Source organism: Trachemys scripta, chromosome 11 (assembly GCF_013100865.1).
Source record: "Trachemys scripta elegans isolate TJP31775 chromosome 11, CAS_Tse_1.0, whole genome shotgun sequence".
NCBI classification, from domain to species: domain Eukaryota; kingdom Metazoa; phylum Chordata; order Testudines; family Emydidae; genus Trachemys; species Trachemys scripta.
In genome coordinates this window covers 65,727,006-65,751,856 of record NC_048308.1, presented here as the reverse complement: position 1 = coordinate 65,751,856, position 24,851 = coordinate 65,727,006, and the positions used below count along the sequence as shown (strand labels likewise).

General features: G+C 41.5%; 1 protein-coding gene across 1 annotated transcript in view; it reads right to left on the bottom strand.

The window, feature by feature from the left end:
• Nucleotides 1-24,851, bottom strand: part of SPAG16 (sperm associated antigen 16) — a 757,728-nt gene that overhangs the window by 243,519 nt on the left and 489,358 nt on the right. Inside the window, exon 12 of the mRNA XM_034786388.1 lies at nt 17,505-17,690. Coding sequence (XP_034642279.1) covers nt 17,505-17,690 — 186 coding nt within the window. The remainder of the gene's footprint in view (nt 1-17,504; nt 17,691-24,851) is intronic.

Genomic DNA, 24,851 nt, shown 5'->3' with positions numbered 1-24,851 from the left:
CTCTGTGAGTTGAAAATGTCAAGACTTCTCAGTTGGAAGATAGGTTTGGGGTTGATTTGGAAAAGATCATTTTAATTCAATTTCACCATTTTCAATTATCCTGGCATGAAGGGGAGGATGCGTATACACTGAGCGAACTCATCCTGAATTCTGCCAGCAGAATGGCAATTGGGCTTCTTTGATTATGTAGATTTAGGTTGTCAAAGACATGTGGTAAAGCTGGGAAGGAAATGGTATTTCTGTCCTGGGGGGAAAAAATGAGATTTCAAAAACATTTCAGAAAGATTTGCAAACCAAAAATCCAAAACAACCACCCCCCTTTTTTTCCAATTTTGACTTTAAAAAAAAATAAAATTCATAAATCAACTTACATTTCAAAATAAAAAGAAATTTTGAACCCACAAAGGGAACTTTTTCATTTGTAAAATGTCAAAATGGGATGTTTCAACAATTTCAAAAACAATTTTCAAAATGGTTTTGAATGGGGAAATTTGTCAAAAACCAACCCTATCCTGTAAATAGTTTCTGTTTTGACAAATAGGCATTTTTCAACAGAAAAAAAATAATCCAAAAAGTCTCTATCAGCTGTAATGCAGAGGTCTGATGTGTGAATGCAAATACCATGGCTTCTCACAGAACCTTGACAACTTCCATACATAGGCATACACTATATTCCAAGTCTGAATTCATCATCATCTCCCTTTTCCAACACCAAGGCTGGAAAGAACTGATATTATGAGCCGATTCCATCCATATCTGTTGTGAGCCTCCATTTGAGCCCTTTGGGGAGTTACCTGGATATATCATTTATACCATGTTAGACCAGTGTCTCCTTGGACATCCCTGGCCTCTCTTACCATGTACTCTTCCAGAGAGAGCAAATTAGGCAGTCAATATAGGGTCATTCTAGCAACATGGCCAAACCATGGTAGTTGGCACCTTTTGATGATTATAATCACACATTGCCTTTTCAGTCACACCTAGGATACAGCACCTCCTTTCAAATGGTTGCAGCTTTTGCTCCAGAAGCTTTGTCAGTACCCGTGTTTCACAACCGTAGAGTGAACAATGAACATTGTATATAATCTGGTTTTAGCTGTCATGGACACTGATTTAAGGTTCCTAAACCTTTTTGTTCAGACACACAAACATTGTGCTGGCAGAAGCCATTCAGTTCTCAATGTCATTTTCAGAGTGGCCATCACATGTTGTGATGGAACCCAAGTAGTAGAAACTGTCTACTTGTCCGATGTCTACACTGCTAATGACTAGTTTAGCCTGTTTCTTGATTTTTGATGTTACCATTAATTTGGTCTTTTGTTCACTCAGTTTTAATCCCCATTCTCTGGCTGTTGTGTACAGGTTAATTGCTGCTTCTTGGTTGTAGTCCTTCATAGGCATTATCATTATGATATCGTCGGCAAAGTCAAGGCGACTGATAATTTGCCCCAATATCTTGCAGCCTCCATCAATGTTACTAAGGGAATTGGACATGATGCTTTTGAGGAATAGAGCACTGAATATGCATTGCCATTAGACTCAAGTTTTCACTTCAAACCACTTTGTCAGTTCTCCATTGACTCTTACTGCACACCAAGTTACGATATACAGACTCTGCAGTATTTGAATCAGCTTGCTACTAAAACTGTACCACTTGACTATTTTCCACAGAATTATACCAGTAACATAGTTTACACACCTCACACTGAAAATGGTAACATTGTGTTTGGTTATTAATAAATACAATGTTAAATAAAATGCACGGAGAAGATGGATAAAGGGGTTTTGTGCCACTTGGAAACAAGCTCATTCTTCCCTTTCAGATGGTGCATCTTCAAGTCTCTTTCACTCATGCTGGTCCCAATCTGATTTCTTCTGCACAGAGGCCTGCTACTCTGGATGGCACTTCTGCACTTTATTTTTCAGCACATCCATTTCCAGACTGTGACACAGATAACTAAACTCTAATAAAACACTCAGCGCTAAGGCAAAAATAATAGAGAAGTGTCAAGTGTGATGCCTTCATTTTTGTATACCATGGAATATACAGGGTTAGATAGTTCCTTTAAGCTTAGCCATAAGTAGCGGTGCCCTAGGAGAAGCTCCAGAAGGATTTGTGCTTCACAGACACCCCCACTGCATATCAATTCCTTCCCCGCATTAGGCCAGCTATTCTCACTGCTGAGTAGGGCTCCCCTGTCACTCGTTGACAGTGGGAAGTACTGAGTGAGTAGCCTCTGCTCTCCCCACCTTGGCTGGAGTTACTCTCCTCTGCAGCCAAGAAAGGGCCATGACTATTTACCACACACTGAATAGCTCACTGTCAGTGACATTACCTTAGAACCTAATAGCTGGAATAGAGTCTCTGTCTAGATAGTATAGACATGAGTGAAAGAAACATTGAAAGGCAAAGGAAGTATGTTTCAGAATTACCGGGACATTCCAACTCATATACAATGGTGACACTTAAAAAGGTTTCTACCAGTCTGAATGCTTTGCTGTTGCGATGTTTCATAAATGGATGTATCTGAAATGGGTCTCAGATTGGTAAATCCTTTCAAGCAGGTAGAAAAATGTGGCTGTCATGGGGCCAAATTCCTTTATGATATTGTGCCTAAGTACCCATGCCAAACCTGCTCACCGCAGGGGGAAGCAAAGAGAAGAAGCTGTCTGCCTAGTTCTAGCTACTCCCAAAACCTAATGGAGAAAGTAGAGGAAGATGTTCTTATGACAGGTCTAAGGGTTGGCCCTGGAAGGGGCAATGGGTGTATATACTTCAGCACATACATCCCCTGACCTGACAGTGGTTTCTTCATCCACTCTTCTGTGTAGATCATGCACATCTCTAGAAGGACAGATCTGTGAAGAAGGGCTGCTGCCGGTCAGAATGCAATGACACAGAAATAGCAGCGCTTGAGTGTACTCATTCGGGGTCATTTAAACTTTGGGATAGAATTCAGCCCAAAGGTTTTAGAAAACTGTGTTTGAGGAGAGAAAAAGTTGTTGTACTGAATTATATTTATTCACCTTTTAAGAAGGTACAAAGACAATTCAGTATCTGACAACTTCAATAAAGCACCCTGGAGACTTTTTTATACAGAAGAAATCATTGTTTAAGGGTTGCTATGTGACTCGTGTTCATATTGCAGTGACGCTAATCAAAGATGAACGTGGGCTGCTTTAATAGGATACTCATATGGTAAAAGACGAGACTTCCACCATTCGGGGTGGAAAAATCATTTGACAACACAAGATTTTATGGAAAGCCTACTCTTTCTGAACTCAAAAAAAAAAAAAAAAAAGGATACATCTCTGAAGACTGCCTGAAGCCAAAAGAACTAGAATCCAAATGAGAGCAATTGATATGTATAAAGGCATTCATTGCAACAATCTTTCCCTTTCCTATCAAATGACCAGCTCGTCTAATTTCAAACTAGAATACATTAACAGTTAACAGCAATTTAGGATTCAGGTGGTTGTGCCTTTCCATGTACTACTGCTTATGAATAATAAGGAACGTGCCAGTTCTTGTCATCTGACTAGAGCTATAAGCTATTTGCAATTTTGATGCAACGTATGTGCTTTTGGGTAACACACCTCTTTAAGATGTACCACATACGGTGCATATAAAATTTGCACTAACTGGAACTGAGAGAATATAGCGGTGATGATAGAAATACTTCATCTTAATGAACCCTTCCTTGTCTTTAGTGACTAGTAGAAAATTATTTGACAGCTCTCAGTACTGTTTGAATCTCTGACAATAGAATTAATTCTTGTTTTCTTTGGGATGCTGCGGGACAACGTTTCTACGAAACGGCGGTGGGGAAAGAAAAGGTTGCAAGTAAGGAGTTGGACGTGGAAAGAATGTGATTGCATAAGGAATCCAGGCGTTTGGTGAAAGACTGTGCTGTCAGCTAAAATGAACTGCCTGTCCAAAGTGCTGTTTATGGCATTATGCATATTTTATATATGGCTATGGAAGCATTCTATGGAACTATGTACAATATTTTGCAAGACCCAGAGCTAAAATTTCTAAACATTGTAAATGAGACAAAATATTTTATTTGCAACAATGTTGTTTAGATAATAAACACGGTTGTTTTAAAATTCTTCTAAAAAGTGGGCTGGGTTCTCCACACCAGCCAAAGTGTGTTTGGTGCAAATTGCAGGAAGGGTGGGGGCAGCTCTATTTAGTATTGGCTGCCAGTGATCCAAGGCTGAAATCCTCCTGGCAGCCAGTTAAGCCTAGTTTAGGATATTTTTTGCAGTCACCTTGGGATTGATGCAGAGCCGCTGGAACATACTGATGAATCAGACTTACTAAATGATTGTACAAAGACATCTTAGAAGGTATGAGATGCTAATAATAAAAAGTTTAAAAGAAAACAAAAGAATATGAACCAAAAAAATATACATAGCAGGATAAGTGAAATTACCACTGATGGCTGGTTTCTAATTTTAGCGGAAATCCTATGTACCTAGCTGAGTGTACAGTTCAGATAACAGAATAATAACCAAATTTATAGAGAAGGGAACTAAGGACTTAAGGAAAACTATTCCTATTTAGCAGCATATTATTTTTAAATTATGCAGTAACGTGATCGAAATCACGATTATATTTCTTAATTAATGCTGTACGTTTCAAGCCCACTACCAGAGTCCAACAGGGTGATACACCCTGATTTTTCTCATAGTTTTTAGCACTTTGAAAAGAAGACACCCAAAAAATACTTCACTAAAATGCAGTATATACCACTCTAATACAAGCTACACCCACACAGGTAGCTCCAGCAAGAATACATTCCATATCAGGAGAGAACAATGAACCATCTAGACTTGCCTCTGACATGGGCCAATATGAATGTTTCAATGGAAGTTGTAAAACTCCCATTATGTGCTTTATAATGTAATACTGTGACACAAAGGGGCATTTCTTCTTGATCCCAGCTAGTGATTAGTTTATGCCTTGAAGCATGAGGATTGATAGCCCTTATGATTCTAACTGTTGCTAATATAACTTCTGATGCTTCTTATTCCTATAAGTAACTGCTGTCTGATCATGGCTAGACCAAATAACAGAAAAGTTTAGCTAAAAACTATTTCTTTACATTGTAATATCTTAATGACAGTTGGCATAATATCCAGTGATTCTTTAAAATCACTATGATTATTGCAGCAGTAATTCTAAACTCATTCCTTCCCAAACTGTTTTCCCTTCTTTCTTTCAGAAATTAGAAGAGAATCCATTCGGACATCTTTTATGTTATCCAAGGGTAAAAAAATAGTGTTTCTAACCACGCCTTTACCACTAACTCACTGTGTGACCTTGGGCAAATCATTTAACCTTTTTATGTCCCAGTTTCCCTATCTGTGACTGGAACTCCTAGGTGCTACAATAACAAATAATAAACAATATCCATCTACCTCAGAGTTCTTGTGAGGATTCATGAAGTGCCGTTTGTATGTTGCTTTGAAACAGATGTGAAATATTATGCTATTTTTATTTATTATATTGAGATATTTCTTAGTAACTAAGTTCTGGTTTTAAAAATATTTTGTACTACTCCTCCAATTAGATGTAAATAAGTATAAAGTATGGAGGTATTGCTCACAGCTCTGTAGTTAAGAATGAGTTGAGTTTTGCACTTAAAGTATAGTTTCATCTTATTCGTTATGTACATCTTCTCCCAAAATTACTACACTTACTCTTTGGGCATAAAATGCTTTTTCTTTTGTATTTACAATAAATCCATTAATGCATTTACCAGTTAAAATTAAATTTTTAAATGGGTTCTTTAAGAAATTTAACACTGAGTGTCCTGTTCTTTTATCCTGAAATATTTCAGTAACAGAACAATAAAAGAACAGGAGTACTTGTGGCACCTTAGAGACTAACAAACAATAAAGGCTCTGCAAACTTCCCATGGAGTTAAACCTCTGAAAACTTGTGCATAGATTTTAAGATTTTTTAAAGATTATTTTCCAGGATTAATGATAGCTTCTCTCATTATTCTTTATAACTGAAATTTTCTTCTTCAACGGAAGCTTAAGAGTCTATCTTGTCTATGTAGATGGTGAGCCCTTTGGGACAGGGTCTGTCGTCCACTCTCTGTTTGTACATGCCACAGCACAATTGAATCCCATTCTTGGTTTGTCCCTTGACACTAGTATAATAAACATGAGTATTAATAATATTATTTAGTGAATTCCACAAAGAATTGTCCTCTTTCAGAATGGCTGGTATCTCTTAATATTCTCAATGGGACTGAGGCCACACACTATCCTTAAAAAAAACCCTATCCTTAAAAAATCCTTCACCAGTCCCTCACAGCGCTCCTCTCTACATCCAGACTGCACAGAGGACCACCATCTTCCCGAGGGGAGCAGCGCTCACTCCTACAGAGAACAAGAAGAGGGGATATTTTATGGCCTCATTCTCACTGAGAACAATGGGAGGTGGCAGCCATTTTAAAAGAGGGCATGTTAACCTAGGGCAGACTATAGCCACAGTCCTGTTCAGAACACTTAGAGACGGCAGCCACTTTGAAAGTTGGCAATTATTCACGAGTTTCTCTGAAGGAGAAGATTTTATCCATTAGCCTCTGATGACAGAAAACCTTTAAATTAAGAAAAATAACATAAAAAACCCAACATTAATCCTAAATATTTCATTTAAAAATTACCCACTGCATCAGTTCTATTCACCAAGGAGGATAAGTGAGTAGAACCAGTGCAATACAGAAGGAAGAGAGTAGAGCAGAACATGAAGGTAAGGAGGTAGATTGTACCCTGTCTGCTTTGTGGTGCTCTGGAGATGCAAAGCAGCTCTAATCCCAGTTTAACTAGCTAATTAGGTAATCAAAACAGCCTTAACTCTGTCCCATGGAGACACTATAGAAAAATTATAAAAACAATGTACTGTATCTTTTAAAATCACAGTTTAAGCTCCTGTGGCTCTACAAAAACTGTTATGATGAGTAAATCATAATCGTACAGCTGTCACCCAGTGTCATTACAGGGGCATATTACAATGATTAAGGGGGCACTAACTGCAATTCCATACCTTAACATATTTTTATTTCTTTTACATTTATTCTTACATCTGAATTCCCTGAATTCATAACACTTCTTTTGAGTAGAATTACAACTGCAGATCAGCAGTTAGGAAATGCAGACAGTACATAACAGAAGCTAAGGATATCAGTGAAAAAAATCTGTTGCCACTAGAGTTAAGGTCAATAAGAAGGAATTCTGAAAATATATTAGGAACAAATAAATTCTTAGCAATGGTATGGATCTGATATTAAATAAGGATGGTAACATTGCCAGTCATAATGTAGAAAAGGCATTCAATAAATATTCTGTTCTGTATTTAGAAAGATGCATTGTATTCATATATTACAGTTATAATGAGATACTTTATATTCTATCAGTGACTAGAGAGGACTACACTTTATCTTCTATCTGTGACTAAACAGCAATTATTAAAGTTAAATGTTTTTAAATTAGCAGGCCTGGAAAACTTGCACCCAAGAGTAATAAAAGAATTGCCACTTTGAATCAATAATGTTGATTTTTAATAAATCTAAGCACACTTGAGAAGGTCCAAAGGATTGGAAAAATAGCTAGTATTATATAAAAGCAGGGGGATACTGAATTACAAAATGACAAATAATGACTAGGGAATAGTCAATAGTAAGTAACTGTGGTGCTGATTCTGATACTTTTATTCCCATGGAAGACTGCAAGGGGGCACTATAGAGCTGTTCTTCTCTGAGGGCTGGTACCACTATTCTTATGGCACTGGAGTAGTGTAAAAATGCCCTGCAAGAATGAAGAATTGGCTCAATTGAATTTCAGTGTAAACTGGAGCAGAAATTGGCTCTTTTACTTTAAATATTCCTAGTCAGTGCAAATAATTTCCCAAATTAGAGGTATAACGTAGTTTTTACATTTTATATACTGTATACAGCGTATGCATGGCTGCGCTAAATAACTGTCAGTCTGCATTTACAGTAGGTACTTTAAGCTAAACTTGATTTGCATTTCAGAGATAAGGCCCTGAATCTCTGAAGAGATTTATAGTCAGATAATCACAAATTAATCTTGCCATAATGACTTTGACAGCCCTGGATTTATGGTCAGGGAAAACAATCCTGAATTGTTTGCTGAGCTATTAACATGGGCAGCTATATATTTTCAATCTTAGTTACACTAGTGAATAATAAGAGGGTTAAACAAAAGAATGATAAGCATCTCCTCTACCCCTCCTCCCTACAAGCTACTTTCTATAGTTACTACAGAGAGGAGTATGGCCTGGGAAGGTTGGATATATCTAAATACATCAGTACTTCCATCTGAGCAGAAAGGTTAGGGATCTCTATTTACCTATAGATACTACACCATTACATACCTTATTGTCATTTCCTTCAATACACAGCTAGACCTCAAAGCTCTTCAAAACCACCAATAACATTTTTGCAGAACAGTTCATACTGGTAGTCAACGGTGGGTAATATCAATAGCGGTTCTTTTATAGCACTTGCATATCTCTTGGGGGAAAAAATGATGCTGCATTTTTTACTCAAAACAGATCTTTAAATCAAGGGCAAATAGGCACTCAAAGAGAAGAACATTGTTGACCACAAAGCTACCTTACAGTATCCTGATTGTAGAAATGCCATTTATGGCTTGATATATGGCAGACACATACAAGCTACAGAAAAGAAAAGTGCTTGTGAATAATTTCCATTGCAAAGACCAGACATTTCAGAACCAGTTTCCCATCCTAACAGTAATAATAAAAAACAAGCATGTAGTAGTTCCCAGCTTTCCTATTACTGACAATTATATATCTTCTCTGCTTGCAAAATTCTGTACATGATACTCTACCTAAGCTTTGTGTGTTTTAATGTCTTATCATAAATGCATTATATTTTTGGAACTGCTTTAGGTTTCAAATTCTGAGTTAACTCCCACCAGTGATGGAGATCCCAATACTGATCTCATTTCAAATCCTTATGGAAGTAACATTTGTGGGTTAACTGATAGAAAAGATGCAAAAGAGACTCCTGATACCAAATTAACCACACATGAAAGAAATTGCCATATGCATTTGCAGAAATTATATAGTTATTGTGAAGGAGTTCAGGGAATTGCTTTATGAAATCTGAGTTTATTTCTAGAGAGGAACAAAGATTATCTTTCATTACTACGAAGTGTGGCCTAGCAGATCAAGCGCTGGACTGGGACTCAGGAGCTCTGAGTTCTCTGCCTTGCTGTGCCACTAGCCACCCAGGTGACCTTGGGCAAGCTATTTTTCCTCACTGTGCCTCAGTTTTCCTATCAGTAAAATGGGGATAATGCTGCTTACATCTTTTGTAAAGTGCTTTGAGATCTACTGATGAAAATGCTATATAGTAGAATCATCATCAAGGAGAGATTTTCTGCATGTTGCTTATTTATCTTATGTATCTTGTAGGGATATTAAAGAAGGTACTAACAGTGATTCCCCCAAGTGACAGTGACCCCCTCATAATTTGTCCCCCACACTTTAAAATCCAACAGTTTCACCAAGTACAAAAATCTCTTGGGTCTTCTGTTAAAACTTGTAAGTTACTGTCTGTAGAAACCATTGATTATATCTATCCTGTGAAAGATACTTTACTACTATGTAAAACTTACAAACTATTTCACTGACTTTGTTCTTAAAGTAATTGATACAAGGTAAACAAACACTATAAGCTGTTAAGTGACTTTCACTTCATTCAACGGCTGCTAGGACAGACCCCCACCCTCTGTGATTAAAGGGCCGGGAGTTTCAAATGAATTAGCACACACCCCGAAAGTGGTGGAGACAGTAAATTAAAATATGGTTAAGATATGGAATGTATGTCGATGAATGCTTGATATACATGAATGGTTAGGGAGGTGCCAGCATAGAAAGGGAGTATCCATCGGCCGAAGAATGTGTCAAGTGGATGACCAGAAAACCCCCGGAGGGTAAACTGGGATCCACCCCATCACCTGGAAGGATGAGAAACACAAACTTTGGACAGTGTGGAGCCACCAGGAATGTGCCACTTTGGACAGGAATGTGCCATCTGCTGATTGAGTCAGCAACAGCAGGATGAAACAGCTCCCATAGACTAACATAGGAATTAATTCCTATAAGAATGGACTCTAAAGACTGAGGATTTTGAGTCTCTGGTTCTGCTGCCAGCCTCCAGGAGCATCAGGTGCACCTGACACAGACTCGGCTCCATCCTCATGACCAAGATACCTGGCCAGTAACTTGGCATGAGCAACTTCTAGGCTGGTAACTATAACACCTATACAGAACTTGAATAAATGATTGTGGGAATGAACCTCTCTCTCTCTCTCTCTCTATATATATATATATATGTGTGTGTGTGTATGAGAAATAAGTAGTCAAACTACGTTGTTTACTTTTATATTTTGCTTTATCAGTATATTTACAATAAATGTGGCATCTTTGCCTTATCCCTCTTAATAAGATCCTGCTGGTTTTTATTCTATTGGTATAACAATCTTCTTTGGAAAGGTGACAGTTCGCAGCAGAGGTGACTGTAGCTGTAGCTGGGGCACAAATGAAAGGTTCTGGGGGGGTCATGCCCCCCCCATTTCTCATGGATGCCCAGCGGTGAGGAGGCAGCACTTGCTCTGGCAGCGGCACTCTCAGTGTGTCCATGCAGCGCAGGGAGGGAGGAAGCAGCAGGATGGCTGGCTGACAGCTGAGCTCCTCCTCCCACGACATGGGGCTGCTTCACCTTCCCTGCTACTGGAGTCCCACAAGTTGCCTCTGCCTCCAGCAGCAGGGAAGGTGAATCAGCCCCATGTAGTGGGGAGAGGAGCTCAGCTGGCAGCCAGCCGCCCTGGTGCTTCCTCCCTCCCAGCGCTGCAGGGACACAGAGAATGCCGCTGCCAGGGGGAGTGCGGCCTCCTTGCTACTGGGCCTCAACACCAGAGGCGCCCCAAGAAATGGGGGGGAGCTTGTGATCCCATACTCCCCCCATGCGTCGTCTCTGGTTAACAGCCTTGATATTGGTCTTACACCTGTAGTATTTTTCAAAGTGATGTTTTCCCAGAGTGTTATAATTTATCTAGGACACCCATCTAAGTATGTTAGCAGTGAAAAAAACTCATTTATAAAAATATGAGTTTATCAATACTAGAAATAACTTAGCAGTGGATTAAATTGAATGATTTACCATTGATTACTACAGTAATCATAATAATCCCTCCCCCATCGGATCTTTTTGTTGCATACACCTGTTTTCTCATCATATTCCTAGATTGTAAATTCTTTTGGATTTTCATTCCATGTGTAATGGGCTCCTGACCCCTGATTGGTGCCTTTAGGCATAACCACAATACTAATATTATAGGCAGAGCTCTTTGCAATGTCTATTGTTACGGTTGCCTAACTGTCCATTATGAGACCCCTTTTCACTTTTTTTTTAATAACTATGCAGAATTTTAACAATTCAGGCTGAAATTCCCATGCTGGGTGTTAGCATCAGGTTGAATTTTTCTGGCATGTTTCAGTAAAAATAGTTCAGCTGTTTCTGAGAATAAGGCCAGGGGAGGGGGAATGCATTGTTTTACAAATGTTTAAAAACGTTCACTCTTTAAATTGAGAAGTAGAGCTGGTAGAGTAGCGTTTGCCTAAATTAAAAAAATAAACGTAGGAAATTACGTTTTAAAAACCTAAGTCAAAAGAATGCCAAGATTGTAAAGTCAAGCACTCCAAAAACAAAACAAAAAATAAAAAAAAATCCTTATCCTTTTGAATTATAGTTCTAAATATATGACCCCCTTCCCCCCCCCCCCCCCCGTCATAGTTCCCCTATATCATTCAGTACACAGAGTAGACAGTGCTTTGAGAATAAATCAGGGTTGTGTAGTGAATGAGGCTTTTATCTGAAGGACTTCTGACTTGTTTGTTGCAGAAGTTGAAAGGTGTTGAATGAAGCAAGGGACTGCAGGTAGAGAAAGGATGGCCTTGTGGCTAAGACAGCTGAATTCCCTCTGAGTGAATAGACTGACTATTACATATACATGCAGTACAGTACAGCTGTTATATTTCTACAAAAAAGGCACTGTAATATATTTTATTCTCTTTTTAGACATAACTTTTGCTATGGAAAATGGTTCATAATAAAGAAAAGAGGAAAATACATATCAATTTAGCAACAACAGATGCTTTTAATTACAGGGACCACTGTATTTTTAAAAAGTTAATATGGTTTAATATCTAACTTTTCTTTTTCCCTTCCTTTAGGCCCCTAGCTTACAACACCTTCTGTAAGAACTTAAAAATGGCTATGCTAGGTCAGATCAATGGTCCATCCAATCTTGTACCCTGTCTTCCAACAGTAGCCGGTGCCTGATGCTTTGGAGGCAATGAACACAACAAGGCAATTATCGAATGATCCATCCCATTATCCCATCCCAGATTTTGGCAGACGGGGGATGCATCCCTGACCACCTTGGCTAATAGCCCTTGATGGACCCACTGTCCATGAACATATCTAATGAATTTTGAACCCAGTTATACTTTTGGCCTTCACAACATCACCTAGCAATGAGTTCCAGAGGTTGTGTGTTTTGTGAAGAAGTACTTCCTTTGTTTTAAACCTGCTGCCTATTCATTTCATTGAGTGACTCCTGATTCTTATGTTACATGAAGGCGTGAAAATAACACTTCCTTATTTCACTTTCAACACACCATTCATGATTTTATAGATGTTTACTGTAGACCCCCTCAGTTGTATCTCCTCCAAGATGAACAGTGCTGTCTTTTTAATCACTCTTCATATAGAAGCCATTCTGTACCCCTAATCAGTTTTGTTGCCTTTCTCTATACTCTTTCAAATTCTAATATGTCTGTTTTGAAATGGGATGACCAGAACTGCGTGCAGTATGCAAGGAGTGGGAGTATCATGGATTTACAAAGTACCATTATGTAGAGAATGACCCTTCACCTGTGAGCAGTCAATGTGGAATTAGGGTCAACTCCATCTGATTGTCTTGCAGGATTGGAGCCGTAGGTTGGATCTCCTATATTATATCTCATCATGCCTTGCTGTCATCAGATCCCCTTTTCCTCAGTGGTGGCTGGCCTACTTTTCACATTCTGTAAAAGGGTACATGTGGAGCTTACTATGCTCTGGATTCAGCCTGTCCAATAGTAAAACAAAATCTTTACATCAGTCTGCTGACGAGAAGCAGCTGAAGAAGCAGCAGTTCAGTTGTGGGGACGTGAAAGTGGCTGACTGCTGGGAGTAACACAAGCTGTACTTTCTTTTAGGAAGGTTGAATTGGGAGCTGTAAACAGCATGCAATATAGATTTTTTAAAATAAAGGGAAAATGGGAAGTGGCCACACTGTCAGATTAGTGGAGTTGGAGGCTCTGGTAATGGGAAGCAGCAGTCAGGAACAGACAGCAGACTTCTCTTTGATGTCTGCTGAACTCAGCACCACCTGGCTCAGTACTTGGGCAATTTTCACTAGGGGAGCACATTAGAAAAGGTTTTATTTTGAGCCATTTGTTGGCTCACAACTGAAATTTTTCTAATACAGCCAAACCCACTTACAGGGTAAAATCTGACAGGTGTCACAGGGTTCACACCAAGCTATCAGCACCATGGGATTCCCTCCATTTGTTGGTTTCAGCTCTGACTATACCAGCATAGAGTGGAGACAGGAGAGGGGGTACCGGATCCGTGTTTACTCTATGGCAGTACTCATTTGGAACCTGTGTTCAGATAAATCTGTTCTATTTCAAATACGAAGCATTGAAATGTATGAAAATGTAAGAGGAAAGAACCCGAGCAACCACACAGCTGTGTCTCTGTTGCTACAGGCAGGGCTGGTATCTTTCTGCCGTTAGGATGAAATTTTTCAGGGCAGGTGTCTGCTTCAGGCTCTATTTTGGAAGGGAAATTTCTGCCAGAACTGTTCAATGGGATTATCCTGTGGTGATGGCACCATGTCAATAGCTTGATGGCTTCCTGGCAAAGGGATGCTTATTTATGTAATGCATTGCAGATGCATGGTCTGTCAAGATCCACACTGTGGAGTTCCACTGCACAGATAGGAATGCAATGCAAGCCAGTGTTACGGGCTCCCTATGCTGTTCCTGATGGCATGTGATGAGCATCACTGTCAGGAAGGGGGCAGAGAATGCACCCCTCCCTTTCATACCATCTGGAGTCTCGCCCCAGCTCATCTCCCTCAGGAGTAGGACTGTGACCATCTTTTTCATGTGGTACTTAAATGGGGAGTACATCAGCCAGAGTTGTGGGGGAAAAGGGGAAGCTTGGCAAATGGCATCACCTTTACTTTCCCCTGATTGTAGCTAGGGGTTTGGTTTATCCCCAACAGCAGCCTCCAGACAAGGGGACTCTCCAGCTGCCAGTAAGACAGTTTTCCCCCTTTGGTACAAAGGGCCCATTAAGTTTGCATAGGGAGTAGCTTCTTTGCACCTACAGCCACAGTTGAAGCAATGTAAGTTTTAAAAAGCACTTCATGTGATCTGTAAGTTCTTTTTGGAAGGGAGGGTGTTTTCATTACGTCTGTGTGCTCTGCCTAGCATAGTAGGGGTCCAAGTGCTGACTGGGGCCGATGAGTGCTTCCACAATAGAAATACAATCATAATGAAATGATTATTAATATGTTGTCTTTTGTGACATAATAGATGAACAGTGCTATCTTTTTTAACACTTTTCATATAGAAACTATTCCGTACCCCTAATCATTTCTCTATACTCTTTCAAATTCTAATATGTCTCTTTTGAAATGGGATGATCAGAACTGTGTGCAGTATTCAAGGAGTGGGAGTATCACGGATAAAATATGCACAGAGAATCCTGACTCATGTGGCATGGACCAGTGTGCAAAATTTTAAGGTCAACATTTTCAAACACAATCTAATTTTCAGTGCCTTCCCGTTTTTTTATAGCCAGCTTGAGGCATTTTATGAGACAAGCAAAATATTCTCTTTTTATGTCTTTAGTAGGGAATAGTAAATACTTGTCTATTTGTGGGGATCAGCATTTCCAAAGGTCTTCTATACCCAATTTGTACATACTGTATATACAGAAAATCTTTTCTACAGTACATCGTGCAAAGAGATCTAACTTCAGTAGAGTAGCTGGGCATGTTCTATTATTGCCTTTTGGACTCAATATGATCAAATTAAAGTAAATAAGTAAGAATGCAGGCTACTGTGATAACACAGAAAAATCAACCAATGAAATTTCCACGTAAGCATTCTAATTTAATAACCATTGAGTCTCCTAAGTCTGACTTTGTATATTGTGCCACATTCTTGTACCACCTCCGACTCGAGATAAGCATTTTGACCATTATGTCTTTCACATTGTCCCTGTGCTGCTTACTTGTGGTTGTAGGAGCAGCTGAGCCTCCCCCACTGCTGAATCCAAAATGTACATCAGACTGTACAGAGAAGGTAGAAAGGCCAGCTGCAAATTTGTGAGAGTGGGAGGCTAGGGTTGGTGGTGAAGCTTTGCGTTAATTTCTCTGACAACAAAAGCTTCCTTGGTGGAGATATTTTAAGATGACTAAAACGTAACCACCCCTAAGCAAATTTAAAACCATTCAGACATACAATTAGAGCTATTCTTAGCACTATTCATTAGAGGTCACGAATATGTTTTAAATTATGCTGAAAGATAATCAAGTTACAAGAAGTTAAGAAGAGAGGCAACTACACAAGCGATCAATACATGAAGACATGAGAAGTTTCAACCTAATGCCAACCATTACTTCTTTTCAGAAAGACGACTGTTATAGTTAGGCTGGTAGAACTGCCTCTTATTAAGGTTGCCCGACACTTCCCATTATAAAAAACCTGTTTTCGGTTGCCTATAACTTCGCTAAACTTTCATTGTTTAGGCTTAAATTTCACAAGCTGGATGCGTGCTGCACATTTATTTATTTATTTATTTATTTATTTCAGTTATAATGATTCATCCATTCCCAAGGACAAGGCTAGTGAAAAATACAGTGTTTTGTTCACGATAAAAAAAGCTGGCAAACTTTCTTTGAAGTGATCTAGTGCCCCCACGCTTCAGAGCAGAGATGTGTAAATTTGCAGGAGAGGTGCCTCTGTGCTGGGGATGTGCTTTTTGCCATCCCTGTGAAAATCTGCCCAAATTTGGACAAACTTTAAGGCTTTGAAAAATTGCAGTTCACAGATGCTCTACAGAGAGTTGCTAGATTTTGCAGGCAAGGTACAAAACTCTGAAGACTTCATCAGCACTGAGCATGCTCCAGCCCAAGACTGAATAGGATTTTCCCTGCAATTGCACCTCTGGACTGCTGTTGGCCAGGCCTGGTTTAGGAACGGAAAACGAAAGCAGAAGACTGTCTCTCCTGTGCTCTCAATGACGCCCGGCTGGGGCCAGAAAGCATGGAAGAGAAAACGGCCTGGTTCAAATGCAGAAGGGACACAAGCCAGAACTGTGGGTTGAGGGAGATTAGATTGGGACAAGGAGTCATATATGCAAATTAAGAAATATATAATGTCATCTCATTAAAGTGGAACAATTATTAGCTGAGCTGTAGGTAGAAACACACAAGTGTTTCTAGAAGTGTCTTCTATAAAGTGGGCTCTAATTTGACCAAAGAAGGAAATTAAGGATATAGGCACAGTTGCCAATTTTCACACGGTAAATAAGCACCCCGACTTTAACAATAAACCAAAAACCAAGGTAATCCTATTTCAAAACAAGCCAATCCCTAAGAACCCCAACACTCTGTGTGACTAGATCTCCCCGGTGTGCAGTCTGGGACTGTGGTGGGCCTGCTGTGCACCCCGACTCTCTCTCTCCCCTTACCCCTGCTTGCCCACCCGTTGCCCCTGCTTGCCAGGAGCCGATCAAAAAAAAAAAAGAAGCAACGAGCTACAAGCCAAAAACTAGCCAACAAGCAACTCACAAGCCAATTAAGCCAAAAGCAAGCCAAAATTCTGCGTTTTTTCCTTCGGTATGGCATGTCTAGATATAGGGCATGTGTCCTTTAGTCAGTCAGGAATCACACTTACAATATAACTAAAATAAGTGAAATATTGTTTTACTGGTCTAGTCTTAAATTTAAAAATGTGGTGTAGTCATGCGCCAAAACAAAGCCTAGAAAACACACATTTAAGTTTCTGGCTCACAAAGCATTGATCACCAAGGAAATTCAGATGCAGAATAAAACAATCTTGTTCTGAAATACTCTAAATTACCTGCTTCCCACCGCTCAGCTTACTAAAGCCCTGATCTAGCAAAGCACATACATTCTTAATCTAATGTTGACATCACCGGGACTACTCATTCTGAAAGCCAACCACGTGCTTTACTGGAAAGGGGCCTAAATCTATAGCTCTACAAGTGACCTAAAACATACCACATTTTGCTGTTAATTATAGTTATCAATCAGTTACACAATGATTTTCAATAAGTACACACCTGTTAATGTCCCATATTTTGCTGGTGTTGTCCATGGAAGCAGAAGCCACAAAATCTCCACAGGAGTGCCATGAGCAGTCCCAGACTGCACGGCTGTGTCCTTCTAAAGTCAGAATACATTCACCCTTTGTGAAGTCCCATATCCGTACTGTTGTATCTCCACTTGAAGTGACCAGTTTGGTGCCACTGTTACCAGGAAAAAAGAAGAGAGAGGGGTCATTAGCAAAGATGGAGGGGAAGATGACTTTGAGGCCTTCTGCAAACCATCTTTTTTTCTCTATAGAAGTACAGGACGGGCACCTAGAGTTACATTTTGAATAAAGTATAGAAAAAATGTGCTAAAAAATCTCAAAGTCCTGTCTTTACACTGCTTTCTGATACAGATGCAGATGAAAATGGCATTTTAGTGTGTATTAATGAAGTCATATTGAGAGAAAAGAAAAAAATACTTAAAATAGCTTTATTTCAAGGGAAAGTAAACATGGATTTCAAAAATAACTCACTTTTTCTAATTTTTAAGGTGATCAGCAATAAAGTAACTTAAGCTCAAATAATTGCTTTCATAAAAGGGTAAAAGAGGTTAAGGGAAAAATCTTTTTTTTTCAAAATCCATACTAGTTTTTAACCAAAAAATTATTATTTAAACATTATAATTCTGTCTCGTCTCTCTCAGTAAGATCTCATTACATTAGTTAACATACAGCAGATTCATTATATATTATATAAATGCGTGAAAACAGAACTCCACTCAGATTTTTTGTCAGATCTTGAGCTGATGTAAATAGGCATAGGTCTACTGAAGATAACAGAGCTTCCCCAATTTACACCAGCCAAGGATCTGGCCTTCTATTTTATTTATAAATGCATCAAAGAAAAGAATGCTGTGAGATCACATACAAAATCTAATACACCTCTACCCCGATATAACACGACCCGATATAATATGAATTTGGATATAACATGGTAAAGCAGCGCTTGCGGGGTGCGGGAGGAGCAGGGCTGCGCACTCTGGCGGATCAAAGCAAGTTTGATATAACGCGGTTTCACCTATAACGCGGTAAGATTTTTTTGGCTCCCAAGGACAACGTTATATCGGGGTAGAGGTGTACTACAAATGACTTCAGGTCATATGTCTGAACTATTACACCTGATATCTCCGCCACTGAGGCTGGGTCTACACTACCCGCCTGAATCGGCAGGTAGAAATCGACCTCTTGGGGATCGATTTATCGCGTCCCAACGGGACGCGACAATCGATCCCCGAATCGACGCTCTTACTCCACCAGCAGAGGTGGGAGTAAGCGCCATCGACGGGACGCCGCGGAGGTCGATTTTGCCGCCGTCCTCACAGCGGGGTAAGTCGGCTGCGATACGTCGAATTCAGCTACGCTATTCACGTAGCTGAATTTGCGTATCTTAAATCGACTCCCCCCTGTAGTGTAGATGTAGCCTGAGAAAATAGCTGTGGAAACACAGAGACAGAGTTTAAGGCCAGAAGGGACCATCAGATTATCTGAGCCAGGGGTAGGCAACCTATGGCATGCGTGCCAAAGGCGGCACGCGAGCTGATTTGCAGTGGCACTCACACTGCTGAGGTCCTGGCCACTGGTCCGGGGGGCTCTGCATTTTAATTTAATTTTAAATGAAGCTTCTTAAACATTTTAAAAACCTTATTTACTTTACATACAACAATAGTTTAGTTATATATTATAGACTTATAGAAAGAGACCTTCTAAAAACGTTAATGTATTACTGGCACGCAAAACCTTAAATCAGAGTGAATAAATGAAGACTCGGCACACCACTTTTGAAGGTGCCACAAGTACTCCTGTTCTTTTCACTTCTGAAAGGTTTTCAACCCCTGATAAGCTGACCTCCTGTGTATCACTTAGCACCCTCCAGTCACCCCTCCCCGCCACACTAACCCCAACAACTGGAATTAGACCAAAGTCTTAGGGCTCTCAGGAAACTAAACTACTGTGTGGGTGGATCTTGTCTTAAAGATCCAGCAAACACTGGGTTTGTTAGACTGGTGGAGAATGTATTGTCCAGAGGTGATGACTCTCTGTTGAGAACATCCTTCCATCAGCCCCTCTGACATGAAAATGTGAGGACTGTGAACAGCTGCAGTACTGACCTCAAGGATCACAGCAGGACATCACTCCTAAGAGTATATTCAGATTGATGACAAACTGAGATATTCAGTCTTCTGTGCCTTGTAACAGAATGGCCTTTCTTACATCTATTACTTCCTCCCCCTCTTTCTTTTCCGATAGATGTCTGACAGATTGTTGCGTAAACATGCGTACTGAGACAGCTTGAAAAATGTGTCTCATTTATTGGATAGATCTTAAAGGCTCACTTGGCATTATGAAATATTGTCAAAGGGCATGGCTGCACTGCAGAACAAACAAAAAACAAACCCAAACACAGCGAGTTTCAGAGCCCAGGTCAGTTGACTCAGGTTCATGCTACGGGGCTAAAAATAACAGTGTAGATGTTTGGGCTCAGGCTGGTGGTAGGGTTCCGGGACTTGGCCCCTCACTAGATTTCAGAGCCTGGGTTCCAGCCTGAGCCCGAATTTTTATACTGTTATTTTTACCTCCATAGCGTGAGCTCTGCAAGCCCAAATCAGTTGACCTGGGCTCTCAGACTCATTACCGCAAGTCTCTTTTTGCTGTGCAGATGTACCCTAAGTATAGTTTTAGGCCATTTTTAACACGTGGTTTTGACCTGCTATTTCTATCAAAAATCATTGTAAAACCAATTACACCTCACGTCAAGGAGAAACTTTTCAAAGTTACATCTCCCTGCAGTTTTAAAACCATTGGGCCCAATTCTGCTACCCATTCTCAAATATTTCCAAGCATAAAAGCATCTAGCATGAGTAAGGTTTGCAGGATGAGACCCTAATTTGGCCAAATTGCTACGAGCAAATGTGTTATTATTAATGAATCATTTGCCCTTTTAATAATTCGAGCCAACTCTAAGTTCCAGGGACATATAAAAGTAACATAGTGATGAGCTATTATTCCTTTTATTCATTTATACAGACCACATTTTGGATGATGGGAGGGAAATTTACTAAAAAATATATTCTTGGGCTAAGAACATTCACGTTTTTTTATTCAAAAATAATTTTAAAACAAAACTGGAAACAGCCATAAAATGGATGTGATGGAAAATATGACTGATTCAAAATGACTGCCACATTTATGGTCATTGTGATTCATAATGAGGCTTTATTTACTTACAAACTTTTAAATACACAGTCCCAAAAAAGCTCCATGAAACACAAGTTCATTGGCCCAAATTCTGTCTCTCATGGGGATGTAAGTTAGACATCTGATGTAAGCTGCCCAGAAAACATGTATACATACCCTGTTTCCCCGAAAATAAGACATCCTCCGAAAATAAGGCCTACTTACAGTTTTGCCTCTCGTTGTAATATAAGGCATCCCCCCCGATAATAAGACCTCCCCGATAATAAGGCAAAAAAATGTGTACCGTATTCTTCTTCATTGAAAAATAAGACATCCCCTGAAAATAAGACCTAGCGCATCTTTGGGAGCAAAAATTAATATAAGACACTGTCTTATTTTCGGGGAAACAGGGTAGGAAAGTAGTCTCAATAAATCCCCATTGGCATTCTGTGGTAGTGCAAATGGAGTCTGGTTTTTCTTCTGTAATGAGTGGAAGGGCAGAGTGTGCATCAGTCAAAAATACTGCACATGAAAGGAAGAGTCCCATGAAGGATGGCTTCTGGTAGTGGTAAGTAAGTGCAAGGAAGGTGTAAAATAAAGGTACCCAATACCACACCTCCTGCAACATTAAGGGTCAGATCCTCACCTGGTGTAAATCAAGTGTAGCTTCATTAACGTCAATGGGGTTACACCAACTGAGGATCCATATGGGGATATGGATCCCCATATCCATGCAATCCCCATGGCAGCATACACAAAAGCCCACAGTTGACACACATGCAGTGTTGTTGGGAATGTCTGTTGTCGGGACCAACAGCATTTCATTACTGAAAATACGTTTTGAAGTCATGACACTGGCAAACTTGGACAGCACTTCAATAAGTGATCATGAAAATACACATGCCAAATTTAAAAAAACCTACAGTTAGGCTCCTAAATCAAAATGTCCTGATTACAAACATATTATACATGCAGTTAACATTTGTCAGGCTTAACATATTTCCAAATTTGTCTTATCAAACTGCAGCATTCATTATATTTACAGATACTAAGATAAAAGACGGTTACTCACCGTTGTAACTGTTGTTCTTCGAGATGTGTTGCTCATATCCATTCCATTAGGTGTGTGCGCGCCGCGTGCACGATCGTCGGAAGATTTTCTACCCTAGCAACACCGGCGGGTCGGCTGTGGAGCCCCCTAGAGTGGCGCCTTCATGGCGCTGAATATATACCCCAGCCGACCCGGCGCCCCCTCAGTTCCTTCTTGCCGGCTACTCCGACAGTGGGGACGGGGGGCGGGTTTGGAATGGATATGAGCAACACATCTCGAAGAACAACAGTTACAACGGTGAGTAACCGTCTTTTCTTCTTCGAGTGCTTGCTCATATCCATTCCATTAGGTGACTCCCAAGCCCAACTTAGGTGGTGGGGTCGGAGTGAGACATTGCTGTGTGCAAAACCGCTGATCCGAAAGCAGCATCGTCCCTGGACTGTTGCACTAGTGCATAGTGGGCTGTAAACGTGTGGACTGATGACCAAACTGCCGCTCTACAAATGTCCTGGATCGGAACTTGCGCCAGGAAAGCAGTCGAGGAGGCTTGGGCCCTCGTGGAGTGGGCGGTGAGGTGCGGTGCTGAGACACCTGCCAGGTCATAGCAAGTCCGGATGCAAGACGTAATCCAGGAGGATAAGCGTTGCGAGGAGACCGGTGAGCCTTTCATTCGGTCAGCCACTGCAACGAAGAGTTGCGTCGTCTTTCTAAAGTGCTTTGTGCGGTCAACATAGAAGGCCAGGGCCCTTCGTACGTCCAGGGAATGCAAACGTTGATCCTGGCGAGTGGCATGTGGTTTGGGATAAAAGACCGGGAGAAATATGTCCTGGTTGATATGAAATGTAGAAACCACCTTAGGGAGAAAGGCAGGATGTGGACGAAGCTGCACTTTATCCTTATGAAAAACTGTGTAAGGGGGCTCAGATGTAAGCGCCCTGAGTTCAGAAACGCGCCTTGCTGAGGTGATGGCTACGAGGAAGGCTGTCTTCCAGGATAGGTACAGAAGTGAACAGGTGGCCAGTGGCTCGAACGGAGGACCTGTGAGTTTGGAGAGAACCAGATTGAGATCCCACGTCGGGACGGGATGACGCTGTTGTGGGTACGTCCGGTCTAAGCCCTTGAGGAATCTAACAACCATCGGGTTAGAGAATACCGAGGACGCGAGTTCCCCTGGGTGAAAGGCCGATATAGCGGCCAGGTGAACTCTAATTGAAGATATCGCCAACCCTTGTTGTTTTAGGGAGAGGAGATATTCCAATATGAGAGGAATGGGTGCCTGCAACGGGGACGTGGCTCGTTGTTCGCACCAACAGGAGAACCGTTTCCACTTGGCCAGGTACGTGGTCCGTGTTGAGGGCTTCCTACTGCTCAGCAGGATCTGTTGGACAGAGTGCGAGCATTGCCGCTCTGCCTGGGTGAACCATGGAGCAGCCACGCCGTGAGGTGGAGTGATTGCAGGTCGGGGTGACGCAGCCGACCGTGGTCCTGAGATATGAGATCCGGACATAATGGAAGCGGGATCGGTGTCTGAACCGAGAGCTCCAACAGTGTGGTGTACCAATGTTGTCTCGGCCACGCTGGAGCGACCAGAATTACCTGTGCCTGGTCTCTGCGCAATTTGAGCAGTACCTTGTGGACCAGGGGAAACGGAGGGAAGGCATAAAACAGGTGGTCTTTCCAGGGAAGGAGAAACGCATCCGAGAGGGAGCCCGGAGCTCGACCTTGTAGGGAGCAGAACATGTGGCACTTCCTGTTGTCTCGGGATGCAAACAGGTCTATCTGGGGAAACCCCCACTTCTGGAAGACGGAATGTATGATGTCCGGACGGATAGACCACTCGTGCGTCTGGAAGGACCTGCTGAGTCGGTCCGCTAGAGTGTTCTGGACTCCAGGGAGGAACGATGCCGTGAGATGGATTGAGTGGGCGATGCAGAAGTCCCACAGGCGAATGGCCTCTTGGCATAGAATTGACGAACGTGCTCCTCCTTGCTTGTTGATGTAAAACATGGCCGTGGTGTTGTCGATGAGAACCAACACACAGCGGCCACGTAGGAGATTGAGGAATGCCTGGCACGCCAGGCGCACCGCCATCAATTCCCGAACATTGATATGCAGGGCTAGCTGGGGTGCAGTCCACAGGCCCTGGGTATGGTGTTCGTTGAGATGGGCGCCCCAACCCAGAGATGAAGCGTCTGTGACCAGGTGCAGAGAGGGTTGTGGGGCGTGAAATGGCATCCCCTCGCAGACCACATTGTGATCTAGCCACCAGGTGAGGGAGGCCAGGACCGAGTTCGGGACCGTGACCACCATGTTCAGGCTGTCCCGATGTGGACGGTATATTGATGACACCCAGGTCTGGAGTGGGCGAAGCCGAAGTCTGGCATGCCTGGTTACGTACGTGCAGGAAGCCATGTGACCCAGCAGGGTAAGGCACGACCTCACCGTGGTAGTTGAGAAGGCCTGTAGCCCTTGAATGAGGTTCGTGATGGTGCCAAAGCGGTTGTCTGGCAGGATGGCTTGTGCACGTTTGGAGTCGAGAACTGCTCCGATGAATTCTATTCTCTGGGTAGGTTCTAGAGTGGATTTGTCCTTGTTGAGTAGGATGCCCAACTCGTTGAATGTGTGCACTATTGTGTGGACGTGAGCTTGAACTTGCTCCTTGGTGCGACCGCGTACCAGCCAGTCGTCTAGGTACGGGAACACTTGTATCCCTTGTCGACGAAGGTACGCTGCCACGACAGCCATACATTTCGTGAACACTCTTGGGGCCGAGGATAGGCCGAAGGGAAGGACTGCAAACTGGTAGTGCACCGTGTTTACCACGAATCGCAGGAAGCGTCTGTGAGGTGGGTAAATTGTGATGTGAAAGTATGCGTCTTTCATGTCGAGGGCGGCGAACCAGTCTCCAGGATCGAGGGAAGGGATAATGGCCCCCAAAGAGACCATGCGGAACTTCAACTTTACTACGAATTTGTTGAGTCCGCGCAAGTCCAAGATGGGCCGCAGACCTCCTTTGGACTTGGGGATCAGGAAGTAACGGGAATAAAATCCCCTGCCCCTTAACTCTATCGGAACCTCCTCTATGGCCCCCAA